This window comes from Suricata suricatta, chromosome 6 (assembly GCF_006229205.1).
Source record: "Suricata suricatta isolate VVHF042 chromosome 6, meerkat_22Aug2017_6uvM2_HiC, whole genome shotgun sequence".
In the NCBI taxonomy this organism is placed as follows: domain Eukaryota; kingdom Metazoa; phylum Chordata; class Mammalia; order Carnivora; family Herpestidae; genus Suricata; species Suricata suricatta.
The window spans coordinates 9,090,009-9,102,732 of NC_043705.1; the positions used below are offsets into that span (position 1 = coordinate 9,090,009).

The 12,724-nt window shown below is 46.3% G+C and overlaps 1 protein-coding gene across 5 annotated transcripts in view; it reads left to right on the forward strand.

Annotated features, from left to right (window-relative positions):
- SEMA6A (semaphorin 6A) overlaps positions 1–12,724 on the forward strand; it is a 163,913-nt gene that overhangs the window by 69,088 nt on the left and 82,101 nt on the right. For all 5 annotated transcript variants that reach the window (XM_029941563.1, XM_029941559.1, XM_029941561.1 and 2 more), the window contains exons 2-6: positions 588–725; positions 3,399–3,516; positions 8,085–8,145; positions 9,125–9,187; positions 9,896–9,997. In XM_029941563.1, the coding sequence (XP_029797423.1) occupies positions 626–725; positions 3,399–3,516; positions 8,085–8,145; positions 9,125–9,187; positions 9,896–9,997 (444 nt within the window). In that variant the 5' untranslated portion in view covers positions 588–625. The remainder of the gene's footprint in view (positions 1–587; positions 726–3,398; positions 3,517–8,084; positions 8,146–9,124; positions 9,188–9,895; positions 9,998–12,724) is intronic.

Sequence of the window (12,724 nt, forward strand, 5' to 3'; positions counted from 1 at the left end):
GAGGTTCTCTCTCTCCCTCTCTCAGTGCCCCTACCCCACTCCTGCTCGTGCGCTCTCAAAATAAATAAAACTTGAAAAAAAAAAAAAAAAGAAAGAAACCTCCTACTTTTTCCAGTACTGAAAACTACTCTAAATTCTTGCAAGATCCTGAGCTGGCCAAAATGAACATTCTGGGGGGTGGCATGCTGCTATAAACCTGTTCAGAATACAAGTATTTACAGTGGGGAAAAAATGCTTTCTCAGTTGTCCACATTTTTTGGAATGCAGTAATTGTGAAACAGCCACCTGTAATGGCCTAAAAATGGCTCAGGACAAAGGAACTCAGGCTCTGGGTCACGTGTTTGGAAGCAGCTTTGCAGAGGGACTCAGGGGCCTGGAGAAGGAAGGTGCGCGGTGGGGAATGGGTACTAGTGTCTCATGTAAAACACAATAATCCGTGAGCCACAATGTAAAAGATATGAAGCCGAGGCCTCTATTCTCCTAAATTTATCTTCAAGCCCCTTTCACTTTATGGAGGTGAATAAAGCTGACTTGCAAAAAAAAGGAAGGAAAGAAAGAAAGATAATTCCTTCTTTGCTCTTTGGCAGGGTGAAGTAGAGAAGTGAGGTCTCCCCGCTGAACTACTATGAGGTCAGAAGCCTTGCTGCTGTATTTCACACTGCTACACTTCGCTGGAGCTGGTTTCCCAGAAGATTCTGAGCCAATCAGTATCTCGCATGGCAACTGTAAGTACCCACAGTCTCACTGTCCTGGTCTCCCTTGGTGGGCAGTGTAGGCTGCATCAACCAGCAAAACATCAACATTTTCTAAAATCTAATACAACAGGACACTTGTTAGTCACTTGGACATGTAGGTGACAGAGGTGTCTCGTCAAATTGGTGAGATGGCTGTTCTGTAACTCTGATGAACACTGTTGCGGCGACACTGAACGTGTGTGTGTGGACTGGAAGTGCTTCTCAGGGCCTCTGATGAAATCTCGGGTCACTACAAGGAGGCCAGGACCATGCCCGAAAACCCTCTGTGGGAGAACGTCACCACGCCTGGGTATCACCAGAGGGGCACGTTTTCAGATGTAGATAATGCGTGGGCATTGTCACAAGATTAGAACAGGAAATAAGATTGTTCTGGAGTACTTAGGGACAAAAATTAACTTTTTTTTTTTTACACTTAGAACTACTATCATTGCTAGACTTAAGAGTGATTCTGAATTCACAGAGGACCTTTTTAAACTATTTGTAACTTTTGGTCTCGGCTTCACCGTCAAGGGGAGAAAACCACACGATTAAGAATTCATCTGAGGCACCAGGGTGGCTCAGTCAGTTAAGCGTCTGACTTCAGTTCAGGTCGTGATCTCGTGGTCTGTGAGTTCAAGCCCCACATCAGGCTCTGTGCTGACAGCTCAGAGCCTGGAGCCTGCTTCAGATTCTGTGTCTCCCCATCTCTCTGCCCCTCCCCTGCTCCCTACTCTCTCTGTCTCTCTGTCTCTCTTCCAAAAACAAATATTAAAAATGTTTAAAAAGAAAAAAAGAATCCAGTTGACTACTTGAGGCAAAGTCCTACCTGTGCATGGGATGGAACAGCCAAGAAACTACATCGTTTCCTTCCCTCCAAAAGACAAAATGTTTTATCACAATAAAGGTGAGAGAACGTCTTTTCCCCAAATATCCATTTTCCCAGTAATCATCCCAAAACAAACGCTAAACCAACCATAAGGAAGGTGTTTAACATTTAAATGGGATACCAAGGAGATCCATCAATGCCTGGCTTTCTGCTGGACAGTCTAGTTTGAAAAGGGAAATAATTTTACATGAAGGGGAAGTGGCAAGACTTGACACAGGAAATAACAAGCAAACAAAAGTCAGGGCATGATTTGAGGACCAAAGTGTGTCATTTGAAATGACTGTTCTTAAAGCAGCAGTCCACCTGACTCAAGGTACCAAACCTAAACACACATATCTTAACCTCGTAATTAAGATAGGGAGTCTATCTTTGGTGCCCCCGTAAAGAAGTCGCCGAGCGCCAATGTGCGGCTGAAAATCCAGTGTCATGGACACTCCCTTTGCTGACAGAAGGGAGACGCGAATTGTTTCAGCGAGCGCCTTGATGAGTGGGTCAATGACATTTCAGAACAGTGCAGGGGGAAGCACAAGATAATCCCACAGCAAGCTTGATATACCAAGATAGATTTTACTCTCTGATAGTGTGAGTAATGCTCAGATACCACAGGGGTTTAATGTGTGTACTGAGGGGTGCGGGTCTTTGTGGTCCCAGATGGCTCATTCGGTTGAGCGTCTCTGACTCTTGTTGGTTTTGGTTCAGGTCATGATCTAATGGTTCATGTCAGGCTCTACACTGACAGCATGAAGCATGCTGGGAATTCCCTCTTTCTCTCTCTGCCTCTCCCCTACTCGTACACATGTGTACTCTCTCTCAAAACTAAACATTTTTTTAAGTGTAGGGATCTGTGCATAAATCTGAATGGTTTTCAAATTATTATTTACACCCCAACCCACCCCCAAAAACCATTTTTAAATGTGACTCATCTTTCTTTCCTCCTGAGTTTCTTTGGAGGATTGCCAGTGCTCTGGAGATTACAGGTTTAAAAGCAGGAAGATTTTTGAGATGTAGGTATTTCTAAAGGTCAGCTATTATTACAAATTGCCGGCTCTCCGCTAAAGAGAACTGTAGGAAAGCAGAAATATGTTCATTGACTCTCCAAGTCGGGGAAAATTCCAGATCAGCCAACTGGCTACACTCAGTTTGACCCTGTCCTGTCGAAGCCCCCACTTCTGTGAGATTAAGCCAATTGCTTAACTCAAGAGTGAACTTCCCACAGTTCCTAGAATGCCAACCAACCTAGCAGGGCTGCCTTCAATAGTAGATTATTCCAACTGGACGCCTGTGGAGACTGTATTTTTCTTCTGGCTCCTGGATGAGGGCTCTCGCCTCCAGACCACATTGCCTTTGTGGTGATTGATGGGAAAGCTGCTTTGAAATAGTTTTGTCCGGAGACAAGATCTTTGGCAAGCTGCCCCTCGGGCTTAGCACTCTAAAGAAGATGAAAAGAAAATGAGAAGAAAAGAGCACCTTCATGTAAAGGGTTCACTTGCAAGTTTAACCCCCAGAAAGAGGGACAAGTCAGAAATTGTGATACTCGGAAACAGAAGTCCAGGCTTATTATCATCTGGAAATGAAACAGTAACTTGATCATCCTTTCCAGAGCACTCGTCTATCACAGGCTTTCCTAAAATAACAGACTCACTGGAAATGGAAAGTGGTGGCACGGACTGACTCAAATATGGTTTTGTTTTGTGGCCGGGCCCCCCCTCCTCTCCCAGCCCTGTCAATTCTTGGCTTGATTTCCTTTCCCTCTCTTGCCCCATCTCTTCTTTTCACAGATACAAAACAGTATCCGGTGTTTGTGGGCCACAAGCCAGGACGGAACACCACACAGAGGCACAGGCTGGACATCCAGATGATCATGATCATGAACAGGACCCTCTACATTGCTGCTAGGTGAGTGGCCTCGTCCTCACATCTGCCCTCGGAGCTCCTGACGAAGGTCCGAAGATCCAAATGTACCTGTGGTACCTCTTCCTAAAGGTCATGACATTCCCAAACAACGCGTTATTTAATTTAAAGGCTACCTTACTTGGTCAAGCCATCATTCTTTCAAGATTTTCTGTGTCTGTTTAACTGTAGGTGGATTTAGATTGAAGTAATTGCATATTTTGGAGCTTAGACTCAAATAATCCACTGTCTTGAACATATACGCAAATACCTACTCAAGCAACCAGGATGACACTTGTTAAATTAACTCGGATGTGTAAACATTTATTACATAGGGGGTGTGTAGATATGAATTAAGCCTCTTTGTATTTCTGTAATTTATATTACAGAAACTCACCTGGACCAGAACTGCTCTGGACATAAGCGTCCTATGTCAAATGAGAGGTTAGATTAGATTCTTTTAAGAAGTCCCTTGGGATTGGGGTGCCTGGGTGGCTCAGTCGGTTAAGCATCTGACTTCGGCTCAAGTCATGATCTCACAGTTCATGGGTTCGAGCCCCACATCAGGCTCTGTGCTGACAGCTCAGAGCCTGGAACCTGCTTCAGATTCTATGTCACCCTCTCTCTTTCTGCCCCTTTCCCACTTGCACTCCATATCTCTCTCCTGCTCTTTCTCTCAAAAATAAATAAACATTAAGAAAAAATATAAAAAAAAGAAGTCCCTTGGGATTCTGACAATGTATGATCCCCAGTTTTGGAGGTACACAGCTCATTCAAAATAATTCTAAATGGAGAGTGACAAACAGTGCTATTTTGTGGGGCTCCACTGTCATCCTAACTGGGGTCTAGGCTGGTTAATCACCTCACAGTGGAAAGAAGGCTGAGACACTCTGTCTGTGATACCTGTACAGCTATGAACATAGATAAGGAACAGGCAAACACAGTGTGTGATTCGTCCAAAGCACTTACGTGTCCTAAAATGACAAGCTAGGCATCACAAACCCAAAACCACTTGGCCACATTAAAACATCCTGTGAGCATCCCACAGAACGCCCCAGGGAGCAATGCCAAAACACTTTCCAGCAATTTAACTTCACAAATACTTATAGAGTGTCTACTCCTTGTATGTGCTATATAAATCATGCTATGTAAATTCTTTATAAATGTTAATTCATTCAATCCCAGAGGGGGGGAAAAACAACCTTAGGTGAAGGAGCTGTTATGCTCCTCATGTCTTACAGGAAAAAGCAAGGTACACAAAGGTGAAATGCCTGGGCCAAGATGGCAAAGGCACGATGTGAAATGGGCTGGCCTTGCTCTAGAATCTGGGGATTTACTTCCTGTACCAGGCAGCCTGCTGAGTAGGAAAGTGGGTCCTACTTGTCTGGCAGTACCCTTCTAACAGTTGATGCCCAAGAACATAGCCAGTGTGGGTATTCATTAGAAAGCGTTCTCATCAGGTCCTCAGCAGGTGCCTCTCTGGTAGACTATCAAGTCCTTCTGGGGAGCCTGGGTGGCTCCGTCGGTTGAGCATCTGACTCTTGATCTCGGTTCAGGTCATGATATAATCCCAGGGTTATGGGATCGAGCCCCATGTTGGGGGGGAGCACATTAGATTCTGTCTCTCCCCCTGTCCCTGTCCCCCAATCATGCTTTCTTTCTCCCTAAAATAAAAATAAAATAACTTTAATGTTTAAAAACAAAGAGTATCAGGTCCTTCTTAAATACCGTTTTTGGTTTCCTAAGGGTAGCAGGGCTGGAATCACCCCATTATCTCTGGGCAGGTCAAAACAAATGATTACACGCGGGATCTGTGAGAGTCCCTCCAGTCAAGGATCTGTGAATGAGCCACTTCGTAACGGAGTCTCTAGCAGACTGCCCTGACACCTGATGGACTAACGCGCCGTGGACTGCAGGTCCAGGCAGCACCTGAGTTATCAGGAGAAAGGTGCCATGCAAACTTAAAAAGGGACCATTATCCCAGCTTGTTAAAACTAAGACAGTGTTGTCATAACTCCCATTCCTCAGAAAGGAGAGAGCAGATACATAAGGGAAGAAAGGAGACACACGTTGTGGGTTTTTTTTAAGACTATAAAACAGACTTGGGGCACCTGGCTGGCTCAGTTGGTTACATGTCCGACTTTGGCTCAGGTCATGATCTCACCACGTGTGGGCTTGAACCCCAGGTCGGGCTCACTGACAGTGTGGAGCCTACTTGGGATTCTCTCTCTCTCCCTCTGTGTACCTCTCCCACTGGTACATTCCCTCTCAAAATAAACAAATAAATAATTAAAATGTAAAAAGACTATAAAAGACACTTGCCTTTTGTGAAAGGTCAGATGTGTAAAACACCCTCACACTGACATGCTGGCTTCCATTCTACACACGCAGCCCCTCCCCTTCATCCACACCCCTGGGAAAACTCCTCAAGGAGCTCCTGCCACCAGGTTTAGGGTCCCTCTTCGCCCTTCAACTTCCCAGCACTGCCCAGAGAGACCCCTGTTCCTAGGCAGCCAGGGACCCAATTTAAAGTCAGATCCTTCCCCCAGGCTCCAACAGGGCAAGGCGATTCAGTTTTGCTCACGGGGGGTGGAGGTAAGTTCGTGGATTAAGTCAGTTTGCGTTCAAATCACTTCAGTAAGAGTGGCTTAAGAACCCCGAGGTGAGCACAGGGGTCGCCGGGCCTAGCCCTCCAGCCTGGTCTGAGGTTTAGCAGAAAAGCGCTGTTTCTGCTGGCTGGGCAGTGGGATCTCTTGGATATTGAAAAAGATTGCCACTGTCCAAAAGATCTAATTCATGGAATTCTACTTTTTAAAGGCTTCCTGGTTCTTCCAGACAATAGGTGTCAGCAATCGGAAGCCAAGAACCCAGAAACTGAGTGAGCTTTGATGGCAGGAACCCCTTTCAGTTCTGCTTTTTTTACTATCCATTTTGAAGATTCTTTTTTTTTGTTTGTTTGTTTAATCTCTAAAACTGCTAATTAACATAAACAGGCCATGCCAGAAGGGGCAATCCGAGAGCTTTCTGAGAAATTGCCAACGCATATTAATCACTTGTTAATTTACAATTCATATATTCCACTCCTACTGAAAAGTTCTGGAGGGGAGGCAGGGCAAGGAAGAAACTAGCGCCACTGCAAACCTGATACCGAAGTAATAAGCAATTCCATCCCAATAATGAGGCTGACCCACAGCACCACCAATAAAGTCAAACAAGTAATAAAAGAATGCAATAAAACTGCCTTGAAATTAAAGGGCAGGGTGATTCTGGCACCCTACTGAGGTTCCAAGAACTTCCCAGTTCAGCAATTCACACACACACACACACACACACACACACACACACACACACAGAGGCTCACACGCTCACAGTTGCAAGGAAATTTTGTAAGCCAACCGCCTTGCCCCCAACTTCTATTTTCACATGAGTCAGTTTTGATTTCTATTCCTCTCTGTTGTACTTTTCCTAAAAGCAGTAGCAGACAGATTTCCAAGGAACCATGGGGGGAAGAAATTAAAGTGAATCCTGACGGCGGATCATTCCTTGCTTTTTTATCTTCCCTTTTTTCTTCCCCCCTCCCTCCACTTTCTCTTAAGTAATGAGGGGGCTTGAAAGTCTACATGTGGGAGCCTTGAGGTCCTGGTTGAAAGCTGTGGGTAATTTTCCAGCCCCAGGACTTCCTGCATTTTAGAAAAAGTCAATGTTATTTCAAGGGAAAACGAGCTGTTTTGCTTTCCCTCACTAGCCCCCCCCCATCTCCCCAGTTGAACGTAGTTCTGTTCTTTTCTTTATTCTGAATTCCAGACAAAAACACCCTTGTACTCCAGTCACACAGAAGGGGATGTTTAAATATAGCCCCACACCTGAGCTGCCGATTCTGTTTCTTCCCTTCCAGGGGGAGATTGGCAGCAAATCGTAAAGACGACCAAATTTCTCAGCAAAACAGGAAAGTGAAGAAATGTAAACTTTAGCTCAAGTATATTTTAGACCTTAATTGACCATCATTGTGTGAAGAAAATAGTGCTTTCTGGAAATAATTTCACCTTTATCATCTCCCCTCTTGTCAACCAAATCATCAAAGCTAAGGCTGAAAATACGTTTTGTAAAGGGAGAAACAGCCAGAGATTAGCCTTCTGTTAGCCTCTGTGGTGAACACATGTGGAATGTTGTGTGGCCAAGCGTTCCGTACGTGGACTTGGAAGATGCGTAAGCGCATGTGAACCCATCCGTGTGCTGGCCCTGGGGTCCATTTACTTCAGAGTCCTCTCTCCTGAACTACTCACATACAGGTATTGGAGTTCTGGTATGAGGGACACTACAGCCAAGGTTTTTTTTAAGAGGTGCCCCCTCCAGAAAGGTCCTATGATTTGTCAGAAATAGCAGTGTATCCATCTTGTGTCCAAGTGTATCCTCCGGTAGGCTGAGCAGTTCCCTTTCTCTTGCATGTGGATGTCTCCTTTTTTAATAACATGGATATGGATTTATCTGCCTTGAATGAGATATGTACTCATTTGGGAGAAAATTAACTATCTTGACTCTTGTGTTTGACACTATTAATTTTTCATTGTTTACAGGGACCATATTTATACTGTTGATATGGACGCCTCACACACAGAAGAAATTTATTGTAGCAAAGTAAGTGGTTTTACAACCATCTTTCTATTTCTAGAATAATGAGCTTTAGGATAGTTCTTGAAGGGAATATGTATTTTAAATGCATTGATTGAGATGACATGGCTAAAAGCTTGGAACGTTGTGTGAAATCCTACTAATTTGAGACTAGTACATGGTCAGAAACAGGTGTCTACTTCCTAGTTTATTCATCAAATATGTGTACATATGCAACTTTGGAGTTTTGGATCATTTCTAAATTCCTTTAATAAAATTCTGCCATGTTTGTCCAGGAAAATATCAGTTTTCCTATGTAAAATTTTGCCCCACAAGTGTTTCAGTGTTATATTTCCATGTCTTATGGTATTAAGTTTGATTTGACTGTTGTGGCTCAGGAATTTGATCATTATCCATTTCAGACAGACCTAAAACATAACCTAAGCTTCCCCTACAACTCCACATGGAGGTATTTTACTTAACAAGATCTGCCATAGAAGTAGATGACTCCTTCAGTCCATGAATTTACGTGGAGTGTAACCTGAATTAAATCTTTGTCCACCTAAAGTGAATGTCCCCTTTATGTTTAAGTAAATGACTTCCATATTTTAAGGAAAAAGCGTGCTTTATGAAAACTGATTTATCAACTGAAAGGAAAGGACCAGGACATGCATTTTATCAAAATGAGTGTAATTTAGCAAGTTGATACGGTTATTTTATGTGAAATTTCCACAAGTTGCTTGTTTCTCCTTCTTTTCTCCTTCATCTTTATCTCAAAAGAGAAGATCATGCCGTAGTTTAATGAATAGATAGAGAAGTTCAAAATTAAATGAACGGTTCCCATGTCTGATCTTTTGTTGTTATGGTGAATTAATCCTGGAGAAAGGGCGCAGAAAGCTTTCAATAAATATATGCTCAGCCTCCGTCTCCCCAAGGGAACGCTTACTTCTGAAATCAAATGCAACCACCTCTGGACTCTGATTGATTTCTTTCTTGGTCCCTGCAGAAACTGACATGGAAATCCAGACAGGCTGATGTAGACACATGCAGAATGAAGGGAAAACATAAGGTAGGCAATTTTCATTTCTCCTGCAGCTGCCACTTTGGGTTAAGTTTCTGACTGTTCTCTCCAGCCGTAGACCATGATGCGGAATGGATCGTGAGAGTCCCTTTTCCCTCAGTAATTGCTTTTTCCATCAGCTTATTGAAGGCTTTAATTTGCAGAAAGAGTTTGCTCTTAATGTGATGAAATATTACGACACCTGTGGGGCTGCACCACGAACTGCTCAGGGGCACCCGGGGTTCCGGCCACGAGGCTGGCTGGCCCGACCCTTCCGGGTGTCCTCCCCCCAGCCCCCCGCACAGGCCCAGAGCCCTCCGGGAGGCTGGGGGGGCGCTCAGAAGAAGGCAGCCGCAGACACGCGGGGGGTTGTGCCTCTGGTCCTAGGCCCACATAAAAACACACGTCAGCCAGGAGCCTCGCAACATCAAGGGACACTGGGACATCTGGCGTTAAAATTAACCTAACGGAAGGCTGGCGCTTCCAGGCTCGCCCTCCTCTCGTGGCATAAACACACCAGCTCCTCTCTACGCCGTGTTTCCACTGTTACAAAGCAGTTGTGGTCAGCGTCCTCTTCTGGCAGACAATCAGGAGGGGCTTGGGTTATTAACAGGGGAGCCCCACGGCCATCTTTGTTCTAACCTGACCGTCAGCAGATTGCGGCACACGGGAAAGAATGCGTTTTCTAGACTGAGCTGGGTCTGAATTATTTTTCAGGATGAGTGTCACAACTTCATTAAAGTTCTTCTAAAGAAAAGCGATGATACCTTGTTTGTCTGTGGAACCAATGCCTTCAACCCCTCCTGCAGAAACTATAAGGTAAATGCGGCTTTGTCTGCTGTGACCACACGGGGCCAGAGGTATTTCATAATTTACTGTGATTGGACCTGCAGCGACCTAAGACCGGTAATTCAACCCCATCTGGGTGCCTCTCACTCCTGGGACTTAACGTATCGCTCCATGCTAGTGATCCTGAGCAGGCTTCTAAGTTTCCTGTTTGTGCAGGACTGACACACCTTCCAGGCGCCTGCCCAGCAAAGTCCATTTCTGTAAGACCCTATTCTCTATTGTCCGGAACTGCAGCAGCCTTTCCCATGGATACCATGTGGGTTTCCCCTCTCTCCCCTTCCCTTCCTCCCACCCGCCCATCTCCTCTCTGCGCACAAAAACACACTTCTGTTGGGAGTGATTCCTATTTTAAAAGGTACCTCAAGAGCACACCGTTGGAAACTGTAGACTTTCTTCTAGGTAGGATTTCTAAGAACACAGAAATTTAATTCCACTAAGCACTCCACTTACTTGACTGTGGCCTTACCTACTCTGACCTTCATGCAAGGGGGGGAAATGAACTCTCGAAGCATTCACACATGCAGTCGGCTCTGAGCAGCTGACGGGGTACTGCCGAAGAAACAGCAGCCGCCAGCTCAAGACCGGGCAGTGATCTGAGGTCTTGACTCTGCACCTATTCGCTCTCCTTGCCCCTTCTTTCTGCTGTGGACTTCCTTTCAGCAAACATGTGCGGAGCTGCTCACATGGCCAGGCACGGACTGGGGTTCTAAGGACAAACAGGAGGCCTCCGTCCTTAAGGAAGCCAGACAGGGAGATAGGAACCCCCAATTCCCTGGGGCTGCTGCCCTGACATAACGCAGGGCATTACGGAGGCACAACAGAAAGGTGCTAACCTCAGCCTGAGATCAGGAATCAGAGACAGTTTCTCGAAGGAGGTGGAGGACTCTTTTCAAATGCTCCCCCTGCTGTTCTCACACATGGAACATGAGCACCTCCAGCCCAGAAGACAACCTCAAGTTCTGTGAATACAGGGACCACGTCTGTGACTGCCCGGAATCTGACCCAAATACCTCCAAACAGTCGCCCTTTTAATTCTGGTGGGGTAAAGAGTGAATGAGATGCGTATTTTTTTGTTTTAAAGAAGTGGAAGTAGCCAAAATAAGGGAGAAGGGCATTCCAGGTGGAGGGAACAGCATGAACAGAGGCGCTGAGGAAGAAACGGTCTGTTGGGCTTGAGAAACTTCATCTGGTTTTGAGTGCTGGACTGGAAAGTGACAAGGTATAACAAGAAAGAGGCTGGAAAGGGAGGTGGCCAGGGGACGAAGGGGAAGAGAAGAGATTCAGAAAACATGTCAGCGACGAAACTCAGCAGGATGTAGGACCTGATGGAAGCTCAGGACAAGGAGAGAGAGGGGTAAGGAACGACTGCTAGCCTGCCTCTTGGGGCGAGTGGATGGACGGAGCCGCCCCGGGCTCAGGCACGGAACGGAAGCAGGAAGGCGGCCCGGCTGGCTGAGGCTGGTGGTGAGAAGGTGCCCAGGGCTCCGGTGTGAGCATCGTGCGGGCACCCAGCTCTGTGGATGGCAACGCCGGCCAATGGGACGTGAACAGAGTTAACAAGAAAATGGGTGGGTGAGCCTTGATTTAGGGAGAGACGTGGGGAAAATTACACATTTGGGTTTCACCAGGTGTGAAGTGAACCCCGAGGGGCATAAACAACGAGAAATGATTGGGGCACCTGGGTGGCTCAGTCAGTTGGGCATCTGATTTTGGCTTAGTTTGTGGATTCGAGCCCCACACGGGGCTCTGCCCTGGCAGTGTGGAGCCTGCTTGGAATTCTCTCCCTTTCCCTCTCCCCTGCTTTCACTTTCGGGAAGGAAGGGGAAGGGAGGGAGGAAGGGAGGAAGAGAAATGATGGGCTGATATCAAAACCCAAGGGCTCACCACCTAGTGTGAACAGACATCAAAGGGAGTGTCTGCCTGACCCTCACAAAACGCTCCACTTCCCTTACGTTTGGAAATGGGCAGGAGCAGGGCCAGGATTAGGGCGAGGCGAGGGAGGCACTCCCCTCAGAGACAGTACGGGGATCCCATGTCAAGGTTAAGTGACTTTTTAATACAGTATTTTTCAAAATCTAAATTGATGTAAAACACGCTACCCTAACTAAAATAGCAAACTTTTTAATAATGACAGGATCCATTCGGTCTGTAACAGAGGCAGTCCGTCCAAACTCTCACTCAGGTCAGCGACAGCATGCAGCTGACGTTGTAACTTTAATTCTCCCACTTGATATTCTATCCCTGCATCTCACTGTTTAGGACTCATTCAGATGAATGCTTTTCACAACTCCCAACCAACTCCCTAGCTGGAAGCTCTCTTTCATGACAGATTACCACTTCCTCGGCACTGGGACACACAGACCTGCACAGACAGGAGGGGCCTGGCTCGCTCTCCCACACAGGGCCCACTCCCGGGTGCCTCACCCGTGGCGACACCTCCCACCTCGCACTTGTTCGAGCCGCCTCTGCTGAGGCAGGTGCAGGGGCCCGGGCCTCCCAGGAACCGCACACATGGGACAGTCTTCCCACCGGCAGGTCCCCTCTGCCTGCCTAGCACTGCGAATGGCAGCAAGCACCCTTGGCGTTGGCCAGAGGAGTGTTCTTTTCAGACTCGGGCACAGCAGGACTCTGTAGATGATACGAGACATAATGTATCTGGCTGCAGGGACACACTGTCCCTTAAGCGCTTTTTATGAA